General features: G+C 46.1%; 2 protein-coding genes across 6 annotated transcripts in view; one reads left to right on the plus strand and one right to left on the minus strand.

The window, feature by feature from the left end:
- tbc1d13 (TBC1 domain family, member 13) overlaps window positions 1-18033 on the minus strand; it is a 46987-nt gene extending 28954 nt beyond the window's left edge. For 2 of the 3 annotated variants that reach the window (XM_087998190.1, XM_087998192.1), the window contains exons 1-9: window positions 17992-18033; window positions 15030-15103; window positions 13686-13726; window positions 9385-9446; window positions 8373-8472; window positions 5686-5768; window positions 2726-2885; window positions 1391-1592; window positions 253-416 (exon numbers count right to left, since the gene is read on the minus strand). In XM_087998190.1, the coding sequence (XP_087854316.1) occupies window positions 253-416; window positions 1391-1592; window positions 2726-2885; window positions 5686-5768; window positions 8373-8472; window positions 9385-9446; window positions 13686-13726; window positions 15030-15103; window positions 17992-18014 (909 nt within the window). In that variant the 5' untranslated portion in view covers window positions 18015-18033. Of the gene's footprint in view, window positions 1-252; window positions 417-1390; window positions 1593-2725; window positions 2886-5685; window positions 5769-8372; window positions 8473-9384; window positions 9447-13685; window positions 13727-15029; window positions 15104-15300; window positions 15341-17991 lie in introns of those variants that run through there. The other variant, XM_087998191.1, reaches the window with a different exon arrangement.
- Window positions 18034-18453: 420 nt separating this feature from the next.
- Window positions 18454-24690, plus strand: part of zer1 (zyg-11 related, cell cycle regulator) — a 28733-nt gene continuing 22496 nt past the window's right edge. For 2 of the 3 annotated variants that reach the window (XR_015760675.1, XM_087998193.1), the window contains exon 1: window positions 18454-18565. The gene's annotated coding sequence lies outside the window, so the exon portion shown is untranslated. Of the gene's footprint in view, window positions 18566-20286; window positions 20547-24690 lie in introns of those variants that run through there. The other variant, XM_043720598.2, reaches the window with a different exon arrangement.

Below are 24690 nucleotides of genomic sequence, written 5' to 3' on the forward strand. Positions count from 1 at the left end.
AAGGGAAAGAATTACAGAGTTCTGGGCAAAATAACTGAAGGTATAATCATCAAAGAGAGCACTGTTAATATTGGGCCAGAATTGGAGGAGATTATGGAGACAGGGAAGACCAAAGCGATGGAGATTTTTAAAAAAATTATATAATTATAAAGATGTGACAGTCAGTAGCATGTGTGAGTCAGCGAGCTTAAGGGGTGATGATTGAATGGGACTCCCCAGATTTCACTCCTCTCTCATTGCATAATTTCTTACCAGTTTGAGGTAAAGATCCATGTCTTTCTCCTTCAGCGTTGAATAAACCTTCTCCATTTTATAACTGATCCCGCACTGAGAGTCATCCAGGCTCTTTATGAAATTGTCCCTGATTTCTGACATCAGGTTTGTGAAACAGAAAAACGTGTCTGCCTCTGCATGTTCTGGACAGTTCATGAAAAGAAACAAATATTAAAAACGAAGCACTTTCTCCCCCTTAAAATTTCTCAATGAAACAAAAACTACTGGATAATATTAAGCGCAGTTCAACTTGTCAAAGGATTGGAAAACTATTTATGTAATCCCTTCCTGGAGTGGGAATACAGACACAGACTGTAATGGATTGTAACTTTCATTCGGGGCTAAGATGAATTGACCTTAGCGGCCATAGTTGGTGTAGGAGTTGGGGCTGCTGATGGCGGTGATCCAGGGATACCCTGATAAGGACAACATCAATGTGGGCATGCCAATGAGGACAGGATTTGGACTCAAACAGTCTGCAATACTTAGTGTCCTAAAACACACCAATAAACTTCACAGTCTGAGAACCCCTACAGTGTGGAAGCAGACCATTTAGCCCATCGAGTCCACAGCAACCTTCTGAACAGCATCCTAGCCAGACCCACGCCCCTGCCCTATCCCTGTAACCCCATATTTCCCATGGCCAATCCACCTAACCTGCATATCTTTGGACTGTGGGAGGAAACCGGAGCACCTGGAGGAAACCCACGCAGACATGGGGAGAATGTGCAAACTCCACACTGACAGTTGCCCAAGGTTGGAATCGAAACCAGGTCTTGTTGGAAGGTATGGGGAAGCTAAGAACAAGGAGCTGTAATGTACCATGAATAATCCCTAAAGTAAAAAAAATCTTTACCCAGAGAGTGGCGAAAAGGTGCCATGTGATACCAGAGAGAGAGAGAGAGAGAGAGAGAGATGCTAATAGTTTAGATGCATCTAGGGGAAAGCTACAAAAACATATGAGGGGGGGGGAAGGGATTGAAGGAAAGGCTGATGTGGGAATGGGGAGAATGCAAAAAAGAGGTGGCAGGCGAGAAATGAAGGAGAATTGGTCATCATTCTGAGCTTGTGAGGCCCCTTGCTGGCTAGACGTTTTTGTTATTTAACAGAACCTCACCTTTCCAGTCAGTGTTAGGGTCTGTTGCAAAGGTATAATAAACCGGCCCCACAATCTCATTCATGCCCTGAACATAAGCAATTCCTGGGTTCAGCTTGGCGTAGATGAAAAGGATTCTTTCAACCACCTCCCAGTGAGCCTCACAACCATTGGGAAGCACTTCGTACTCATTAGCCGAGGTTGTCTTGCGAGGGGAGGAAACCTGTTCAAAGAAAGGAGATGGGGAGGGAATCAGCAACAGGGGGGAAAATGGAATAAAAGCTATGGTAGGAGAGTGCAGAATGGGAGATCCCCTGAAAGTAACTGTAACAAAATTTGACAACAGCAGTGTAGCTCCCATCAGATAGTTGGAATTACAATTTTAAATCAGACTTAATGCTCAGTGTAAGAATATAGGAGAAAGTGAGGACTGCAGATGCTGGAGATCAGAGCTGAAAAATGTGTTGCTGGAAAAGCGCAGCAGGTCAGGCAGCATCCAAGGAGCAAGAGAATCGAAGTTTCGGGCATAAGCTCTTCTTCCTGAAGAAGGGCTTATGCCCGAAACGTCGATTCTCCTGCTCCTTGGATGTTGCCTGATCCGCTGCGCTTTTCCAGCAACACATTTTTCAGTGTAAGAATATAGTTCTGTTTTACATTCTGTTTTCTGTGTTAATGTGAATGAAGTTATATCAAGTGGTGATATGGGAATATCATTGGACTAATGATCCAGAGGCCAATGAAATGAGTGGAGGGATCTGGGGATATAGATACACAAGAAACTAGGTAGGAACACAAATAAATTGGGCAATAAAAAGAAATTTAGCACTTTGATTGTTTTCCAGAGGGATTACAAAAGCTCAGAAGTTATGTTAAACTTTGTAAAACTTTAGTTAGACCACACTAGAAAGCACTTGGAAAAGTTCTGACCTCCATATGACTAAAATGGTTACAGAAATACCGATGAAGAGGCAAAAAGATTTACAAGTTTGATATAAATACTAAGAAGGTATAATTAACAAGGGCACTAAACAGGTTAAGCCTTGTTTTGTCTCCATTAAAGGTGGCGGGATAACCCAAAGGCTTTAAAAGTTAAGACAGATTAGATGTGGACAAAGTGCTTTCACTGAAAAGGAAACCAAAATTTGGAAGGGGCATAATTATAAAATAGACACCAATTAATCCAAAAGGGAATGAGGGGAAATGTTTTTTCCCAGAAATCAGTGAGAAAGTGAACTTCCTTTCACATGGAGCCTCTGAGGTCAGTAGCATAGACATGCAAATAGGGGAGGAGGGAGACAGGCAAATTGTTGCTATTTGGTTATTAAAAGTAGGATTGCCCTACAATGAGGACCTTACGTTTGTAACGCCGCTCCGATTGTGCGCAACAGTCTGAGACTTCAGGGTGGTCTGCTCTACCCGCCTGCGAAGTGTTTCAAACTCATTCTGAGGGTCCATGATCAAAAGGCACGGGTAATCAGTGGGACGCTGAAAAAATGCCATGTCTGGGTATAGGCGTCTAGGAGAGAGAAAACAAGTTAGGGTTGCAGGTAAGGGTACAGCTAACCATGTACAAATTGGAGCACAATGCAGGGACAACAGACAGGAAACAAAAACACTGCAGATGCTGGAATCAAAGTAGACAGGCAGGAGGCTGGAAGAACACAGCAAGCCAGGCAGCATCAAGGTGAAGTCGACTTTTCGGGTGCAACCCTTCTTCAGGACTGGGGGTGGAGTCCTGAAGAAGGGTTCCACCCAAAACGTCGACTTGTCCGCCTCCTGATGCTGTCTGGCTTAACGGTGTTCTTTCAGCCCCCTGCCTGTCGACAATAGACAAGAGGGCAGTTATGAGAGATAGAAATTTTCAATTTTACCCCCTATTTATTTTCACTATCCTCCCTTTCCTCCAAGCAAAACTCAATGTTTATCAGAATAAGGAGGTTATTTGGAGTTGTCACTGGCATTTCAATAAAATCCAGCTATTTCAAGACTTGCAGCTCTTCAATGTAATTTCCTTAATATCAAATGACAAACAGATTGAATTTTACAGACTCTGTTCCCATGCGTCGGGGAGCATATGCTTCCAACCATCCAAAACTGGCGAGGTAACACTTGGGTGAGGTACTGATGGCTCCGGGTCTAGTATTGGCAGTGTGAATGGGGAGCAGTGGCGTAATGGCAACGTCACTGGACTAATAATTGGAGAACTCAGGCTAAAGTTCTGGGGACACAGGTTTGGATCCCGTCACGGGTAAATTGTGAAATCTGAATTCAATAAAAACCCAGCCTAACAGTGACCATGTAACCACAGTCAAAAACCCAGCCTGGTTAACAAATTCAGGGATGTAAATCTGCCATCCTTACCAGTCTGACCTACATGCAACTCCAGACCCAGTACAGCTTCCATCTAGGAGATTAGGGATGGGCAATAAATGTTGGTCTAGTCAGGTGATGCCCAGATCCCATGAAGTAAGGAGCAATAATTATGAATACATAAGAAATGTACATGCAGGACATGACAGGAAAAAATCATCGACTCTGTAGCAAGTACAGAGGAACTGAACTGGTTAGCCTAAGTATGGAGTCCAATCACCTCCTTCTGCATTGTACAATTCTGTAACTCAAGATATCACAACCCCTCCTTTGGCAAGTTACCACAGCCTGCAATGGCTCAAGGTGCATTTCCATCACTTTCCTGGGTAAACCAGGAAATATCAGCATTGATAATGCCACCCACATCCAGATAATGAATAACTAAAACAAGGACAAATCTTACAAGCAAATGCTTCACTCTTTCCCAGGCCCTTATCTCAAATGTTGGAGAAGTCAATGCCCACATCCCAATAACAGAAAAAGATAGTTATAATGTTTGAAGGATCCAACAGGGTCAATATAGAGAAGTGATTTGCTCTGGTTCGGGTGGGGTGGGTGCATGCAGGTACATATTGGGGGTGTGTGGTGAGAAATCAAGAATGAAGGGAGTTTTAAATTAGAGCTTAATCATTTAGAAGGAAAATTGGAAAGCAAACTTTCTCACATTTAAAAAAATGCGAAATTCTCTTCTGCAAAAAGTTGTGAATACTGGGAGACAATTGCAGCCATCAAGATGGAAGTTAATATTGTGATTAATGGTGAGAGATCTATACATGTACAGATAAAAATAAAATCTTTAAAATTTTGGATTTCAAACCAGTGGCATATGGGTGCTGGTTTACATTTGTGAAGAGATTTAAATATTAATTAGGTCAGTCATTTCAAACCATGACGTTTTAAACTAGTATGTATTAGATAACACTTGAGAGCTAAACTCTGGAGCGTTAATGAATGTTTGCTGATACCACCGTGTTTTACAACACAAGAGAATAAGCTTTAGACCATTAACTTTAGCAAAATCTAGGATTAGCAAGTTTTAAAAAAAAAATAAATTTAGTTCAAAAACCTTTGGGTTCAGTTCAAAAGGGACCTGACTGAGGTCAGATGCAAGTATAATCTCTACTAGAAAGAGAAAAGGGATTGTTCAGAGCAGTTACGAAGGTAAGTTACCTCCATGAAAAAGAGCAGTTTGGAAAATCTTCAGATCAGGAGTGTTCGTTTGAAACTTGCATTGGTTATTCAAGCTGAGAAAGTCTAAGGGCTAACTTCTTTGTTCAAATTTCAAATAAAATTCAAAGAATAGGTTTTTCAGCTCACAGGAAACCATTCCATCAGGTTATATACTGGAAGACAGGAAACACAAATTTCTCATTTTGATCAAATGTAAGGTGCTGGGAGCAGAGGAGATATTGTTTTGCCTGTATTTTGAAATCTTTCAAATGATACTGTATTTAGATACCTTTGTCTGGTTTATTTTATTTCTTCTTTTGTGTAATCAACTTCTATTTTATTGTTAAAAATCTGCAGCCTCATCTGCTTATGTTTCAGGAAAAAGCCAATGTTAACTTTTTAAAAATCCAAAATATGATATATCAAGCCAAACTTTATTCTGGAAACCAATTTGTCCAGTAGTAACATCAGCTGGAATCATCATACTTTGTTTCACTGGTAAAGGTCAGAAGGATTAGGCAGCAGCGGTTCAGACACAGTGGAGGCACAGAGAAGCCAGGATATAAACTATTGTGGAACAGGCTCCATCCTCATCCCACATTCCACAACAATTGTTAAATGAGTGACCTTGCTCTACACAAACGGACTACAAAGTTATACCAACAAACACACAAACGCTAAAGTGACTTAACAGCTGCGAAGATGCTTTGGAGGATGTCCCATGCACATGAAAGATGTTACGTAATTATTTGCTTTTGTCACGTCATTCTGCTTACCGGACGTCTTTATCCACCTGCAGGAGAACCTCGTTGTCCTTGAAGTACGTGTTCCATCGACTGTCAGGGTTTGGATTCAATGGCTATTCGGGGAAAAGCAGAGTTTACATTGCAAAGGAAATACACAGTGGAAAGGGTACAAGGGAACCTTTGCCAGAAATTAATCACCATTCTCATAGAAGCAATTTCCACTACTCAATCGAGCTAGATCAATTACTAATTTTAAAACAAAGATTGATATATTTTTATTAACAAAAAATATTAAGGAATATGGGTACATGACGTTAAGACACAGATCAGCTATGATGTCACTGATTACAGTCAAGACTTGAAGGGTTAAATGGCCTCCTCCTGTCCCTATGATTAATAATCCACCCAAAATAATAACAACCTGCATTTGCCAGGCACCTTGGGGCATTTTATAGTGTTTAGAGTGCTTTGACAGAGCAACTTCAAGCAAACCATGACAGACACATAAGGAAGTATTGTATTAGAATGGTGACTGAAGAGAATTTGGTCAGAAAGCTAGGTTTTAAGGAGAAGTATGATGTGGTGGTGTTAGACTGGGATGGACAAAGTCCGAAGTCACACCACCATCATAGTCCAACTGGTTTCTCTGAAATCACAAGCTTTTGGAGCGCTGCTCAAATAAACCTGTTGGGACTATAACGTGGTGGCGTGTGACTTCTGACTTTTAAGGAGAAGTGGGAAAGGCTAATGCTATGGGGACTTGGGCTCAAATCCACCACAGCAACTGGTGATATTTAAATATGATTAACCAATAAATCTGGAATTAAAAGCCAGTCTCTGTTCACTAATGTCCTTTAGGGAATCAACCTTACCCGCCCCTCCAGACCTGCAGCAAAGGGACTGATACACACATCCTCTGAAATGGCCAAGCAATCCCCTCAGTTAAAGGCTAATTACTGAAGAGCAACAGATCACCGACTTTGCCAGTGACATGTCTCAAAAGAATACAAAACAAATGCATAAATACACAAACAGCCAGAAGACGCTGATATTTCAGTGCAGAGAACTCAGATGCTGCTGGACGTGCACCAAGGTCATGTAAACCTTTAAAAACAAAGACACAACCTCAGTTATTGAATTATCATTAGACTGAACGTCAGTGGTGGTCAGAGAGTGAACAGGATTTAGGACTGGAGTTAGGATGATTGCACAATAAAGTTTTAGTGACATATTATTCACATTTATTACTTTCTGCTTCCCTTCTTACTTTCGATCACCTGCCCTCCACCCATCACAGGTCTTTTCCCTCCCTTGTATCCTGAAGACTCATTTTCCCCTGGTTGTGTATACTAAATATCTGATATTTTTCAGTTTTTCTTTTTAAAATTCACTTGCAGAACGTGGAATCACTGGCTAGGCCCAGCATTTATTGCCTATCCCTAATTGCCCAGAGGGCAGTTGAGAGTCAGCCACGTTGCTGTGGATCTGGAGTCAGACCAGATAAGGACAACAGCTTCCTTTCCTAAGAGACATTAGTGAACTAGATGGTTTTTTTTAAAACAACAATTCACAAGGGTTTCATGGTATCATTAAACTCTTAATTCCAGACATTTATTGAGCTCCAAGCAAAGATCATGCTAGATAGAGTACAGAGGAGATTTTGCACTTGAGAGGCTGCAGAGGATTTTTAAAAATTAATCATTCATGGGATGAAGACGTCACTGACTAGGCCGCATTTATTGCCCATCCCTAATTGCCCAAAAGTCATCCCAATTCTGTGGGTCCAGAGTCACATGTAGGTCAGACTTGTAAGGACAGCTTACACCAGGGTACCCAGAACATTATCTGGATCTCTGGATTAATAGTCCAGCAACAATACTACTAGGCCAGTGCCTCCTCATTTACCAGGATGTTGCTCAGACTGGGGTAATTCAGTATAGCCAGGTTGGCTGGGGCTCTTATCCTTACAGCAGAAGGGCAGGGTGAAGGTGGTGCTGACTGTGGTGTTCAAAGTTTGAAGGGCACAGGTTGGATAGTTGACACAAACCTTTCATCTTAGGAGAGAGATCCATAAGCAAAATGCATAGTTTTAGGTAAAGGGAGTTTTAGAGGAGATTAAGAAAGAATGCGTTCAACCAGATGGATGTGGGTATCTGAAACTCTGTCTGAAAGGATTTTAGAGCAGGAATCATCACAATATTTAAACGAGCATACAAGGCTACAGGCCACGTGCTGGAGAATGGGATTAAAAAAGAAGGTGCTTGATGATTGGCAAGGCCTTTGTCGTTAAAAGGTCTAAGCCCTGGAACCTTAAAATACTGGCTTCTTCTACAGATGCTGCTGAGTCCATCCCAGAGCTGGCTGGTTTTGTGTCAGATTTCCAGGATCTTGCTTTTGTTTTAACCACTGTGAAAGGCACTTTAAAAAGATGGATTTATTCAGGAATGTCATCCAGTGTATTAAATCACCACTGCTGGTGGGATCACACTTTGAGCAATAAGTACATGTCGCTATCCACCCTGTTACTGGGCCTGAATGTGGAAAGGAAGGAATGGGGAAGATAAATTTACGAAATGTGGGATGGATGTTCGGCCGGAATTTTAAGTAATCCTGGCAATCCAACTGAAACTAACACAACAGGTTCAGCACTTTCAGCCAATATGTCTAAAGCTTGTCGCTACTGAAATTGAGAGACAGAAAGGAGGAAGGAAACTCACATGATCTTCTAGCGTGACATCCTCTCGGATAAAGCCCAGATTTGCTTTGGCAATTCCAGGCTGAATAATCATCTCCTTCAAGAATTGTGCGTATATCTCCCTGCAAGGAAATAAACCACTTGGGGTCAAGTTAAGCCCAGGAATGTCAAGCCCAGGCAGGTCCAAAGTCTAGGAGCTCTGACAGAACACACTTCCTAGAGAGTCCTGACACCAACAAAAAAAAACCCAATGGCCACTCTGCCTCCCATCCTGCTTCATTCTGTGGAGAAGGTACATAGAGAAAATTGTAATATAGGTCAGAATTTGCACTTTAATACTGTGTTCTACCCACCATACCTACAACATGGAAGGAGGTCTCACAACCCAATCAGTCTATTTAATAAATCTTGCTCAATTAGTCAAAGGCTCATTGCAAATATCTAGGAATTGGCAGACAAAAGCTCAAACGACCTTTTTACTAGATGATGAATAATTAGGAACCAATATTTTATATTCTTATAGTACATGCAAGCAGACTCCTCAAAAAGTAATCTGCTTCACTGTGAGACAGTGTCGGTCTTATAGGGAACTATGGAGATTAGTACACTGACACTGATATACATTGGGAATAAAGTGAAAATCTCTAATAATATTTGGGGGTCTTGTGGTGCAGTGGTAGCAGCCCTACCACTGAACCAGAAGGCTGGGTTCATTTCTCACCAATTCCAGAGGTGCGTCATAACAAGATGTTTAAAAAAAATCCTAGTGTGGACACCAACCCATTTGGGTCATGTGTTGTGGAAAGTCTAATAACAGTTGGGGTGGAGATGATGAAAGTGGGTGCAGAGTTGCATGTGGCTTTTGGAAGAGGGTTTAAGTTTCTTGCACTCTTCGTCGCCCTTACACGACAGAACGAAACCTCTGAAAAGTTCAGCCTTTAGGCTGTTAATCTCCCCGTGTCCCCATCACCAAATCATACGGTTGGCCCAAACAATGAAGTCACTCACAGACACTGACAGATTTGGTTCCTTACCTCTGCTTCTTCAGGAAAGAGCTCCACTGGGCCTGTTCAACAGGAAGGTAATTGAGAAGGATCTGGGAGAAGACAAGAAACCGTGGATTTTAAAAAAGTTGAAACAGAGCAAAGCAATGACTCATTACTGCCTAATGCACTGTCAACAAATCATCAGGCCTAACCATCCCATGGAGTGTTTACATCCCACACCAGCCAAATCCCAATCTTCTTCATCTCATCCTTTCATCCACATTTATGCTGCACACCCTTCAATACGTTTACAGCGTTCACTTAACTACTTCCTTTGGTAGCAAGGTCCACATTCCAGAAGGGCCTGTGCCCGAAACGTCGAACCTCCTGTTCCCTGGATGCTGCCTGACCTGCTGTGCTGTTCCAGCAATAAAGTTTCAACTTTGATTTCCAGCATCTGCAGACCTCACTTTCTCCTCCACATTCTCACTACTGCCTAGGTAAAGATACTTCCTACTGGATTGATTCCCAACCATCTCATATCAATGATCCATGTTTTAATTTTTCCCAAAAGTGGAAATATCTTTTAATCCTATCAACTCCCTTCATAATTAAAAGTCTCTCCCACACTGCCCCTCAGCTTTCTCTTTAGTAGAGTAATCACCATGCTGTTCAGTTTTACATTACAGCTGTAGACCCGAAACTCTGGTATCCTTGTAACTTTTATCATTGATTATCTGCTGTTGCTCTCCAATTATATCCTTTGATCTCTTTAGTCTCAAATGCTATATCCAACTCCTCCTCGAGGTCAGACATCTTGGCCTCAATTGCTTTCTGTGGTCCACAGGCTCACCACCCTCTGGGTGAAGAAATTTCTCATCTGTCCTAAATGACTTACCCCATTATTTACACTGTGATCCAGGTGTGGACTCCACCACCATCAGGAAGATTCATCTACCCTGTCCAGTCATGTTAGAAGTTTATAGGTTTATAGAGTCATACAGCATGGAAGCAGGCTTTTCCGTCCAACCAATCCACACCAACTGTAATCCCAAACTAAACTGGTCCCCCCCCCCCCCCCTGCCTGAGCTTAGTCCATATCCCTCCAAACCCAAACTATTCATATACTCATCCAGATGCCTTTTAAATGTTACAATTGTACTAGCCTCCACCACTTCCTCTGGCAGCTCATTCCATATATGCACCACCCTCTGTGTGAAAACGTTGCCCCTTAGGTCTCTTTTATATCTTTCCCCTCTCACCTTAAATCTATGCCCTCTAGTTCTGGATTCCTCCACGCCAGGCAAAAAAGACCATGTCTATTTACCCTATCCATGCCCCTCATGATTTTGTAAACCTCTATAAGGTCACACCTCAGCCTCCGACACTCCAGGGAAAACTCCAGCCTGTTCAGCCTCTCCCTATAGCTCAAATCCTCCAACACTGGCAACGTTCTTGTAAATCTTTTCTGAACCCTTTCAAGTTTCACAACATCTTCCAATAGGAAGGAGACCAGAATTGCATGCAATATTCCAACAGTGGCCTAACCAATGTCCTGTTCAACCGCAATATGATCTCCCAACTCCTGTACTCAATACTCTGACCAATAAAGGAAAGCATACCAAATGCCTTCTTTACTATCCTATCCACCTGCAACTCTACTTTCAAGGAGTTATGTACCTGCACTCCAAGGTCTCTTTGTTCAGCAACACTCCATAGGACCTTACCATTAAGTGTAGAAGTCTTGCTAATATTTGCTTTTCCAAAACACAACACCTCATACTTATCCAAATTAAACTCCATCTGCCACTCCTCAGCCCATTGGCCCATCTGATCAAGATCTCATTGTAATTAGAGGTAACTTTCTTCGCTGTCCACTACACCTCCAATTTTGGTGTCAACTGCAAACTTACTAACTATATCTCCTATGTTCACAACAAAATCATTTATATAAACGATGAAAAGTAGTGGACCCAGTGCCAATCCTTCACTGGTCACAGGCCTCCAGTCTGAAAACAACCCTCCACCACCACCCTCTGTCTTCTACCTTTGAGCCAGTTCTGTATCCAAATGGCTAGTTCTCCCTGTATTCCATGAGATCTAACCTTGCTAACCAGTCTCCCGTGGGGAACCTTGTCAAACATCCAAATGTTGTAATTTTACCTGCATCCACCATTGCCTCTGCAGTTCATCCCACACACAAACCACTCTTTTTAAAAAAAAGTTGCTCTTCATGTCCTTTCTAAATCTTTCTCCTCTCACCTTAAAGATATGCCCTCTAGTTTTAAAATCCCCACCTTTGGGAAAAGACCTTTGCAATTCACCTTTTTCCAATATTCAAGAACAGTTTCTTCTCAGCTATTATCAGACTTTTGAACCAACCTCTTTAATGTTGATTTCTCTCTGCACCTTCTTGGCAGCTGTCGCATTGTATCTTGCATTCTGGTCTGTTACCCTGATGCACTTCTATGGTATGATCTAACTTCTGTAGCCCTCATTTCTTCTGAACCCTTAGCCAGTTTAGTTTGGGTTTATAGTTGGCTTGGATTAGTTGGACCAAAATGTCTGCTTCTATGCTCTATAATCTTACCCAATTCAACTTCTCCTCATGTCAGCACATCCATCCCAGGAATCAGGCTGGTAAACCTTCAATGTACTCGATCTATAGAAGAACATCCTTCCTCAGGTAAACAACCACAATAATCCCAGGTGCGGCCTCACCAAGGCCCTGAAAATTGCAGCAAGATGTCCCTGCTCCTGCACTCAAATCCTTTTGCTATGAAGGCCAATATACCATTTGCCTTCTTCACTGCCTGCATGCTTAACTTCAGTGACTGGTGCACAAGGAACCCAGGTCTCATTGGGCATTTCTCTCTCTCTCTATTGATAGCAAGATGATAATCTTCCTTTTGTTTACACTACTCATTTATCCACATTAAACTGCATCTCCCATGCATCTGCCCACACACTCATCTTGTCTAAATCTGGAGTGGCAGAGTGGCTCAGTGGTTAGCACTGCTGCCTCACAGTGCCAGGGGCCTGGGTTCACTTCCAGTCTCGGGCTGTGTGGAGTTTGTACATTCTCCTCGTGTCTGCATAGGTTTTGACCGGGTGTTCCTGTTTCCTTCCAAAGTCCAAAGATGTGTAGTTTAGGTGGGTTGGCCAAGCTAAATTGCCCATTGTGTTCAGGGATATGTAGGTGAAGTGCATTCTTCAGGGGTAAATGTAGAGTAATAGGTTAGGAGAATGGGTCTGAGTGGGTTACTCTTCGGTTGGTCAGTGTGGATTGTTGGGCTGAAAGGCCTGTTTCCACACTGTAGGGATTCAATGATTCCACGAAGCACACCAAAGCATCTCTGCATTCGGTTCACAGCTCACCCTCCAGCCCAGCTTTGCAATAGCTCCAAATGAGCAGAGGATGCATTTAGTTTCCTCTGGAATGGGTTGGTGGGGCCGGGGGAGAAGCAGAAGAGGAACTGGGAGAGGGAAGGCTCGTTTGTTAGCCTGGGAACACAGACAGAGCAGGTCAGAGCTCCACAGCTGCCATGTCTCCCTCACAACTCATGACTCTGCTTCAGGTCCCCTCAACCACACAGAGCCAAGACCTAGCCAGTGACCTACAAACGATTGAAAATCATTTCTTTGTTTTGGTACACTTTGTCTCGACTCTCAAGTGAAAAGGATCATACCTGCCTTTTTTTTTAAAAAAACAATCTTCTTAACTTCTACAGCCACGAAATGTGTTTCTTTAAATGCCTAGGTCCCTATTCCACATATAATTGCCCTCTGGGGGAACGGACGATAAATGTTGGCCTTGCTGGCGGTGGTCTCATCTCATGAATGAATAAAAAGAAAACAATTTAAAATGTACCATGTATTTTAGAAAGGGGTTGTATAAAACATTACTTCAAGATAGTCACCTGGTTTCACATCACAGGTGTCTGACCCAGGTAAACTGGCAAGACTCTCTACAGCTCAGAACGCTGCCAAAACATGTCAAATTCCTGAGAAACGGGTTATACACAGTTCCGTTCTTGCTGATACAGCTTTTCCACACTCAGAACTCAGTAATGGTATTACAGCAGGGAACTCAATTTAGTCTCAAGCTGTCAACCCTCCGGGATTGTCCTGGAGCCTCCAGTGAAGGATTAATCTCTCAGAAACTGTTGTGAATAATATTTGGCAGAGAAATCACTAAATGTTTTATTTATTTATTTAATTTGAAGCCTCCAGCCTATACAGTTACAAAAATATCAAGAAATCAAAAGAATTTGATCTATTCAATGTCGGATCATGTGATGAAGCTTCCAGGGCAATGCCCAGAGTTGGCAACTCATATGAAAACCCACCTTCCAACAAAGTGAACGCAGTCCCCCTTCAAATGGGATCCCTGTGGGTAGAAATGAGAATATCAGATAAAAGCAAAGTACTGTGAAGTGAGAGAGAGACAGAGACAGAGACAGAGAAAGAAGAAAGGAGAGAGCGACAGAAAATGAAAGGAGACAGAGATAGAGACAAAAACAGAGTTAATATTTTGAGTCTGACATGACTCTTCTTCAGCACTCCGAGTATCAGACTTGCAAGGCATATATTTATGAACCACAAAAATAATTGCTACTTTTATTCCATGATCACACCATGGCATTTGCCTTGATATTCAGCCTGATGAATTGTCTGTATACACAATGGGTTTGTTACAGATCATACACCCTCCCATGTCCTCTACATTCCAGAAATTACAGACCTTCCAATATGACAATTCTCAGGCAGACACATAACACCTTTAATCTTGAGTGGGGATCAAATTGCAATGCGAAACATAAAACAAAACACATTAAAAATTACACAAGAGATAAAACATTCCTGTTAAGATCCCAATTTCTTTCAGGTGATGTCTAATCCATTGTGCACTTGATCGACTGTTAGAGACAGTAGTTTCCAATAAAAGTTATTTTTATTGCTATCTAATTACAGGAAGATCAGACAAGGTCATATGAACACATAGATAAGGAGGAGTACGTCATTCAGCCTCCCAAGCCTGCTCAGGCATTTTATAAGGTCATACTAAGCTGATCGCAACATCAAATTCATGTTCATGTGACCTCTAATAACTTTCCCACCCTTCACTTAATAAGAATCTAACTACCTCTGCCTTAATTCAAGGACTCTGCTTTAGCCATCTTTTCAGGAAGTATGCCAGAGATTAATTTCCCTCCAAGACAGAAAAAAATGTACACATATTGTAAATGGATGACCAGTAGTGAGGGAGTTGGGGAGCTTTATGTTTGCATCCTCACACAGTAAGTCTAGAATGCACTGCAGAATGTGGTAGAAGTTTTCAAAAGGGAGTAAGGTGTTTTATTTAAAATATAAGAAATGCAAGAGTTACAGCAAGAAGGCAGGAGAAAGGAACCAAATGAAATGCTCAAGCAGGGAGCTGGTGCAGTCAGTGATGTGCTGAACGGCCTCCTGCTACACTCTAACAGTCATTGAGATTTTTCACGATTCAACATGACTCAACCCCTTACAGCATCAGAAATGTCAGGAATTGAAAGGAGTTCAATTTCAAAATGCATACCAATTCGTAACTGTTGGTCCCATGTCTGCAGCAGGAACATGATACACATGTGTTTGTGGAACTTGCTACCCACTTTACAAAATCTGATATCAGAACAAGGGAAGGTTCTCCTTACCATTGAAGCAAAGTTCCTGTAGTTTGGGGAGGCTGATCTTTGGTTCAGTCAGAGCAACTCTGAACTCTGCAATCCTGCAACAAAAGACTACATTCTATAAGAAAGCTCTATTTAGTACTGTCTGCACTGTGATTCACATGGAGTTTAAGACCAAAACCACTCAGCTGATTAAAAACATATTCTCAATGGACAGACAGTACTTTGCATCTAGCTCATGAAAAACGAGCACAAAAGGATAAAGTTCAACATCTGAAACAGCTGCTTAACTCACAGTGGAGGAATCTTCCAAATCACACAACATTGCTGGCAAAGTTTTCCATGTCCGACTAACTCCCAAATTCACCTTCTGACCCCGACATCAGAACTCTACTCTCTATCTCCTACTTTCCGCCTGCCAGGTTGTCTCTCCCAGTGCCACTCATCTCCCATCCTCTGCCCGTCTCCCTCAGTGCCACTCATCTCCCAGCCTCTGCCCGTCTCCCTCAGTGCCCACTCATCTCCCATCCTCTGCCCGTCTCCCTCAGTGCCCACTCACCTCCCATCCTCTGCCCATCTCCCTCAGTGCCACTCTTCTCCCATCCTTTGCCCGTCTCCCTCAGTGCCCACTCATCTCCCATCCTCTGCCCGTCTCCCTCAGTGCCCACTCACCTCCCATCCTCTGCCTGTCTCCCTCAGTGCCACTAATCTCCCATCCTCTGCCCGTCTCCCTCAGTGCCCACTCATCTCCCATCCTCTGCCCGTCTCCCTCAGTGCCCACTCATCTCCCATCCTCTGCCCATCACCCTCAGTGCCCACTCACCTCCCATCCTCTGCCCATCTCCCTCAGTGCCCACTCATCTCCCATCCTCTGCCCATCTCCCTCAGTGCCCACTCATCTCCCATCCTCTGCCCATCTCCCTCAGTACCAACTCATCTCCCATCCTCTGCCCGTCTCCCTCAGTGCCCACTCATCTCCCATCCTCTGCCCGTCTCCCTCAGTGCCCACTCATCTCCCATCCTCTGCCCGTCTCCCTCAGTGCCCACTCATCTCCCATCCTCTGCCCGTCTCCCTCAGTGCCCACTCATCTCCCATCCTCTGCCCATCTCCCTCAGTGCCCACTCATCTCCCATCCTCTGCCCGTCTCCCTCAGTGCCCACTCATCTCCCATACTCTGCCCGTCTCCCTCAGTGCCCACTCATCTCCCATCCTCTGCCCGTCTCCCTCAGTACCAACTCATCTCCCATCCTCTGCCCGTCTCCCTCAGTGCCCACTCATCTCCCATCCTCTGCCCGTCTCCCTCAGTGCCCAATCATCTCCCATCCTCTGCCCGTCTCCCTCAGTGCCCACTCATCTCCCACCCTCTGTCCGTCTCCCTCAGTGCCCAATCATCTCCCACTCTCTGCCCGTCTCCCTCAGTGCCCACTCATCTCCCATCCTCTGCCCGTCTCCCTCAGTACCAACTCATCTCCCATCCTCTGCCCATCTCCCTCAGTGCCCACTCATCTCCCATCCTCTGCCCGTCTCCCTCAGTGCCCACTCATCTCCCATCCTCTGCCCGTCTCCCTCAGTGCCCACTCATCTCCCATCCTCTGCCCGTCTCCCTCAGTACCAACTCATCTCCCATCCTCTGCCCGTCTCCCTCAGTGCCCACTCATCTCCCATCCTCTGCCCGTCTCCCTCAGTGCCCACTCATCTCCCATCCTCTGCCCGTCTCCCTCAGTGCCCACTCATCTCCCATCCTCTGCCCGTCTCCCTCAGTGCCCACTCATCTCCCATCCTCTGCCCGTCTCCCTCAGTGCCCACTCATCTCCCATCCTCTGCCCGTCTCCCTCAGTGCCCACTCATCTCCCATCCTCTGCCCGTCTCCCTCAGTGCCCACTCATCTCCCATCCTTTGCCCGTCTCCCTCAGTGCCCACTCATCTCCCATCCTCTGCCCGTCTCCCTCAGTGCCACTCATCTCCCATCCTCTGCCCGTCTCCCTCAGTGCCCACTCATCTCCCATCCTCTGCCCGTCTCCCTCAGTGCCACTCATCTCCCATCCTCTGCCCGTCTCCCTCAATGCCCACTCATCTCCCACCCTCTGCCCGTCTCCCTCAGTGCCCACTCATCTCCCATCCTCTGCCCGTCTCCCTCAGTGCCCACTCATCTCCCATCCTTTGCCCGTCTCCCTCAGTGCCACTCATCTCCCATCCTCTGCCCGTCCCCCTCAGTGCCCACTCATCTCCCATCCTCTGCCCGTCTCCCTCAGTGCCCACTCATCTCCCATCCTCTGCCCGTCTCCCTCAGTGCCCAATCATCTCCCATCCTCTGTCCATCTCCCTCAGTGCCCACTCATCTCCCATCCTCTGCCCGTCTCCCTCAGTGCCCACTCATCTCCCATCCTCTGCCCGTCTCCCTCAGTGCCACTCATCTCCCATCCTCTGCCCGTCTCCCTCAGTGCCCACTCATCTCCCATCCTCTGCCCGTCTCCCTCAGTGCCCACTCATCTCCCACCCTCTGCCCGTCTCCCTCAGTGCCCACTCATCTCCCACCCTCTGCCCGTCTCCCTCAGTGCCCACTCATCTCCCATCCTCTGCCCGTCTCCCTCAGTGCCCACTCATCTCCCATCCTCTGCCCGTCTCCCTCAGTGCCACTCATCTCCCATCCTCTGCCCATCTCCCTCAGTGCCCACTCATCTCCCATCCTCTGCCCGTCTCCCTCAGTGCCCACTCATCTCCCATCCTCTGTCCGTCTCCCTCAGTGCCCACTCATCTCCCATCCTCTGCCCGTCTCCCTCAGTGCCCACTCATCTCCCATCCTCCGCCCGTCTCCCTCAGTGCCCACTCATCTCCCACCCTCTGCCCGTCTCCCTCAGTGCCCACTCATCTCCCATCCTCTGCCTGTGCCTGTCTCTCTCTAGGGAACTGTCCGTGTAGTGGACGGGGGTGAGGGTGGGGGTGGGGTCGTTTGGGTGGTGGGTTTTTTGAGGGGGAAGCCCTCACCTGTTCTTGTAAAGAGTCGACATGTTGACTTCCTATTTCCCGGCGAACCGCGCGCCACCGGAAACAGATGCGACGGGATTTGAATCCGACCGGAAGCTCCGTTTCAAATTATTGGCCAACCTCAGTGTACCGAAGTCACCTTTTAAAAATAAATTAGTACTTATGTCCTGATTTTCATTATATTATGTATGTCTTTTTATTAGAGCAATTCATCTGACTGAATGGGAGTGACTTTTGTGAATTTAAATCTTGATCAGCGCTGTCAATATTAGTCACAGATAAGCACAATAAAAGTTTGAATAAATCACAATATTTACTAATTACGCGGATAAACCATTAATCAGAGGGACTGTGTTGCGGCTATTAATTTATATTTCCTATAGGTTTGTGTTTCTCCCGGATGTTGTCTAGTGGTCGGACCGAGTTCACCCCCGGAAGTAGTTGTTGATTGACAGTCCGGCTGCACTGACCCGGATGTGGAGTTGTGGTTTGTTGACAGCCGCGAGCGAGTTCCATTTTCGGGAAAATTTTAATTTTGAAAGAATCGGGTCGGCGGCGGGATCCGGAGGATCAGGTGGGGGCTGTTGGCACCTCCCCGGGTGGAGGGAGAGGGGGAACACCGTGTGTGTCAAAGGCACATTGGCCTGTGGGGACCATCAGCACCTGATCCCATTCCCCCCCCTTCACCCATTACATCCCTAATTACCACATCCCCCCCACACACCCCATCCCCACACACCCCTCCCCCATCACCCCTCCCCCATCCCCACTCACCCCTCCCCCATCACCCCTCCCCCATCCCCACACACCCCTCCCCCATCACCCCTCCCCCATCCCCACACACCCCTCCTCCATCACCCCTCCCCCATCCCCACTCACCCCTCCTCCATCACCCCTCCCCCATCACCCCTCCCCCATCCCCACACACCCCTCCCCCATCACCCCTCCCCCATCCCCACTCACCCCTCCTCCATCACCCCTCCCCCATCCCCACTCACCCCTCCTCCATCACCCCTCCCCCATCCCCACTCACCCCTCCTCCATCACCCCTCCCCCATCCCCACTCACCCCTCCTCCATCACCCCTCCCCCATCACCCCTCCCCCATCCCCACACACCCCTCCCCCATCACCCCTCCCCCATCCCCCCTCCCCCATCCCCACTCACCCCTCCTCCATCACCCCTCCCCCATCCCCACTCACCCCTCCTCCATCACCCCTCCCCCATCACCCCTCCCCCATCACCCCTCCCCCATCCCCACACACCCCTCCCCCATCACCCCTCCCCCATCCCCACTCACCCCTCCTCCATCACCCCTCCTCCATCACCCCTCCCCCATCACCCCTCCCCCATCCCCACACACCCCTCCCCCATCCCCCCTCCCCCATCCCCACTCACCCCTCCTCCATCACCCCTCCCCCATCCCCACTCACCCCTCCTCCATCACCCCTCCCCCATCACCCCTCCCCCATCCCCACACACCCCTCCCCCATCACCCCTCCCCCATCCCCCCTCCCCCATCCCCACACACCCCTCCCCCATCCCCCCTCCCCCATCCCCACACACCCCTCCTCCATCACCCCTCCCCCATCCCCCCTCCCCATCCCCACACACCCCTCCCCCATCACCCCTCCCCCATCACCCCTCCCCCATCCCCACTCACCCCCACACACCCCCTCCTCCCTTATCCCCATCCCCCCTCCTCCCTTATCCCCATCCCCCCCACCACCCCTAACTGCCCCATCCCCTCTTACCCCTATTATTTTCCCCTCCCCCCACACACCCATCTCCATCACCCCACCCCTTACCCCCATTTTCCCCCATTACCCCTACCTTACCCTATCTCCCCTACTCCTTTACCCCCATCTCCCCCCCTTCCCTTATCCCTGTCCTCCTCCCTTACCCCCATTTCCTCTTCCCACCTGCCAGATGACTGTCTCTCTCTATGTTGTGTCCCCTCCTGTTGTTAGAGCAGCTGTGGTTACAGTGCTGGCTGGAGAATTGAACCAGCAAGAAGGCAAGGCTAGCCTTTGATTTTGGTTTAACATAGAATTAAACAGCACAGAAACACGGTATTCATCTCCTCATACCCGTGCTGGCTTTTTGAAATTATTCAGGTTTCCAATTATTCTACCTTCATCCCTCCCTTTCCACATAACTCTGTAAAGTTTCCTTTTTGTATAGATTTACAAGCTCCTTGTTCATAATGGATTTGCTTCCACTGCACTTTTAGGCAGCACACCTCAGATCTTAAGAATTAACAGAGCATACAGCATGGGCTCTGTCCAACTGACCTGGACATGTTCTGCATGGGCCTCTTCTACCCTGTTTTATCCTAACATTCTTACCTGAAGAAGGGCTTATCCCCAAAACGTCGATTCTCCTGCTCCTTGGATGCTGCGCTTTTCCAGCAACACATTTTTCAACTCTTACCTTTGAGTCTTCTCTGCCTTGTGTGTTTACCTAATATTTGGATTCTGCCAGGGCCACTCAGCTCCTGACCTCATTACAGTCTTGATCCAAACATGGACAAAAGAGCTGAGTTCCAGACATGAGGTGAGAGTGACTGCCCTTTATTTACATCAAGGCTGCATTTTTAAAAATGTATTTTTGTGGATGTTCCTGGCTGGCCAGCATGTATTGCTCATCCCTAGTTGCCTTTGAGAAGGTGGTGGTGAGCTGCCTTCTTTGAACCACTGCAGTCTTTGTGCTGTGTATTTACCCACAAAGCCATAGGAATTAAATTACAAGATTTTGACCCAGTGACAGTGAAGGAACAGCGATATATGTCCAAGTCAGGTTGATACGTGTCTAGGAGGGGAACTTGAAGAGGGTGGTGTTCCCAGGGCTCTGTTGCCCTTGTCCTTCTAGAAGGAAGCAGTTATGGGTTTGGAAGGTCTGTTTGAGGATCCTTGGTTTGAGAATCTCTGTGGAGCACCTTGCAGATAGTATACACTGAGTGTCGGTGGTAGAAGGAGTGGATGCTTGTGGATGTGGTGCCAATCAAGCGGGCTGACACCATCACCCCTCCTCCATCAGATGGTGTCAAGCTTCTTGACTGTTGTTGAAACTGCACAATCCAGGCAAGTGGCCAATAATCCATCACACTCCTGACTTGTGCTTTGTAGATGGTGGACAGGTTTTTGGGTGAGGGCCAGGAGGTGACTTACTTGCTGCAGTTTCCCAGCCTCTGACCTGCTCTTGTAGCCACTATGTTTATATAGCGAATCCGTTTGAATTTCTGATCACTGGTGACCCCAGGATGTTGATAGTGGGGGATTCAATGATGGTAACACCATTGAATGTCCTGGTTAGGTTGTCTCTTATTGGTGATGGTCATTGTCTGGCATTTGTGTGGTGCGATTATTGCTTGCCACTCGTCAGCCCAACCCTGGATATTGTCCGGATCTTGTTGCGAACATGGACTGCTTCAGTAGCTGAGGAGCCATGAATGGTACTCAACGTTGTGCAATCGTCAGCGAACGTCCCCACTTAGGGTCATAGGGATGTACAGCACAGAATCAGGCCCTTCGGTCCAACTCGTCCATGCTGACCCGATATTCTTATGATGGAGGGAAGGTCATTGAAGAAGCAGCTGAAGATGGGCAAATCTAGGGCACTATCCTGAGGAGCTCCTGCAGAAATGACCAAGTGTGGCATCAAGGAGCCAACGGTATGAAATCTGTCCTCTGGTCAGAGGCATATCTCACAAAGGAAGATAGTTGTGATTCATAGAATCCCTACAGTCTGGAAGCAGGCCATTTGAGCCCAAACCGACTCTTTGAAGAGCAACCCAATCCCCTACCCAATCCGGTAATGTTGCATTTCCCATGGCTAAACCACCTTGCCTCCACATCCCTGGACACTAAGAGCAGTTTAACCTACACACTTCTTGGAGTGTGGGAGTAAACTGGGTCACCCAGAGGAAACTCCACACAGACAGTCACCCAAGGATGGAATCGAACCCAGGTCCCTGGCACTGTGGGGCAGCAGTGCTCACCACTGAGCCATCATGCCAGCCCACGAACCAGGTCTTGTTATCAAATTGTCTGCTATTACACACCACCCATTGTTAGCCACTAATAGTCCCCATTAGTGGGCGGCACGGTGGCATAGTGGTTAGCACTGCTGCCTCACAGCGCCTGAGACCCAGGTTCAATTCCCGCCTCAGGCGACTGACTGTGTGGAGTTTGCACGTTCTCCCCGTGTCTGCGTGGGTTTCCTCCGGGTGCTCCGGTTTCCTCCCACAGTCCAAAAGATGTGCAGGGTCAGGTGAATTGGCCATGCTAAATTGCCCGTAGTGTTAGGTAAGGGGTAAATGTAGGGGTATGGGTGGGTTTCGCTTCGGCGGGTCGGTGTGGACTTGTTGGGCCGAAGGGCCTGTTTCCACACTGTAATGTAATCTAATCTAATCTAATTAATAGCTATTCTCGGTTCTAACCAGTTTATTATTCACTTCTTTGTCTGTACAACTGCTCTTAGAGTCATAGAGTCATACAGCACTGAAATAGACCCTTTAGTCCAACCGGTTCCTGATGAAGGGCTTTTGCCTGAAATGTTGATTTCCCTGCTCCTCGGATGCTGCCTGACCTGCTGTGCTTTTCCAGCACCACTCTAATCTTGACTCCCTTCAGTCCAACTAGTCCATGTTGAACATATTCCCACCTGCCTGCTCCTGCCTGTATCTCTGCAAACCTTTCCTATTCATGTACCATCCAAATGTCATTTAAACATTGTAATTGTATCTGCATCCACCACTTCATCAGGAAGTTCGTTCCACATGTGAAATATAATAACTGTGATACCGTACAGGAAAAAGTAGGCCATTTGTTTGCCACCACATCCATCACATTCAACAGCAGCTCCCTCTGTCACTAACACATACTGGCAGCAATATATACTGTCTACAATATACACCACAGAAGGTCATAGAATCATAGAGATGTATAGCACGGAAACAGACCCTTTGGTCCAGCTCGTCCATGCCAACTAGATATCTCAACCTAATCTAGTCCCACTTGCCAGCACCCGGCCATATCCCTCCAAACTCTTCCTATTCATATACCCGTCCAGATGCCTTTTAAATGTTGCAATTGTACCAGCCTCCACCATTTCCTCTGGCAGCTCATTCCATACACATACCACCCTCTGCGTGAAAAAGTCTCTTTTATATCTTTCCCCTCTCACCCTAAACGTATGCTCTCTAGTTCTGGACTCCCCCACCCCAGGGAAAAGACCTTGTCTATTTACCCTATCCATGCCACTCATGATTTTCTAAACCTCTATAAAGTCACTCTTCAGTCTCCGACACTCCAGGGAAAACTGCCCCAACCTATTCAACCTCTCCCTATAGCTCAAATCCACCTTTCAGAAAGGCGGCAGATGCACATGAATACCACCATCTGCAAGCTCCTTTCCAAGTCTCACACTATCCTGATATGGAAATATATTGTTGTTTCTTCTATGCTGCCGGGTTAAGATCCTGGAACTCCTGCCTGAAAAGCACCATGACTGTGGGCATACCATGTGGATTGCAGAGTTTCAAGAATGCAATTCACCACCACCCTCTTGAATGTTATTAGGTTTGGACAATAAATACAGTATTTGCTTAGCCAGTGACATTCACACCTTGTGACTGAATTTTAAAAAAAACTTAATGTCACTGGACAAGTAACCCAAAGCCCATAATTTCAAATCCAACCACAGCGTCTGATGGAATTTAAATTTAGTAAGCAACTAGTTTCAGTGACAGTGACCATGAAGCCTTTGTCAGTTGTCATAAAATCTACCTAGTTCACTAATGTCCTATAGGTAGGAAAGCAAATGTTCTTACCTACCTAACTACCTACCTACCTGTGAATCCAGAGTCACAGAAATGTGACTTTTAAAGCCCTCTGAAATGATCTAGCAATCAAAGGCAATTAGGGATGGACAACAAATATTGGCCTTATCAACAATGTATTGCATCCAATAAAATAATAAAACAAAACTTTTCTGCACTTTTTTTGAACCCAGGCAGACCTTTACCCAGTCATTTATCTGTCCAACTGGTTTACTGTGTCTTTGGGCTCTATCACCACTTATCGTTTACTCCTACCCTCCCCCCACCCCCCCCAAAAAATCCCATCTTCTGCATAAATACCAACTTTTTCCTAGCTAGCATCAGTTCTTAAGATGGATCACTGGATCAAAAAGTTTAACTCTGCTTTCTCTCCACAGATGCCAGAGCTGCTGAGTTTTATGAGCAATTTCTGTTTTTGTTTCTGATTTCCACATCTATAGTTCTTTCGGTTTTCTGAACTGCCGCTGCCCTGCCTCTCTCAATCTGAATCCATGCTTGGTCAATTGAATTCATTCATTGAAACAATATGGAGAATATTGAGTAATTATTTGCAACATTTAATATGTTTGTTCTGGGTATTCATTTACCAGTTATTCATTTAGATGGTTTTGGTTTAATTGTGTTTTGTTATTTACATTTAGAACAACTTCAAACCACTATTTGAGCTGTAACGGACAAACTGAGCAAGCAAAAACTCCAGGTTCCAGGACACACTGTGCTGCCCAGTACTGTCCAATACTAAGTGTCTCTCAACAACACTTGCTACATATTGGAGCCATATTTTGATAAATACTGCTAGATATACTGAGATTGTTCACTTTACAGCATAGGTGTTCAAGGGCTGATGTAGTAGCAGTA

The sequence above is a fragment of the Chiloscyllium plagiosum genome, unplaced genomic scaffold (genome assembly GCF_037043375.1).
Source record: "Chiloscyllium plagiosum isolate Xiang-an unplaced genomic scaffold, Cpla_swu_hap1 HiC_scaffold_21, whole genome shotgun sequence".
In the NCBI taxonomy this organism is placed as follows: domain Eukaryota; kingdom Metazoa; phylum Chordata; class Chondrichthyes; order Orectolobiformes; family Hemiscylliidae; genus Chiloscyllium; species Chiloscyllium plagiosum.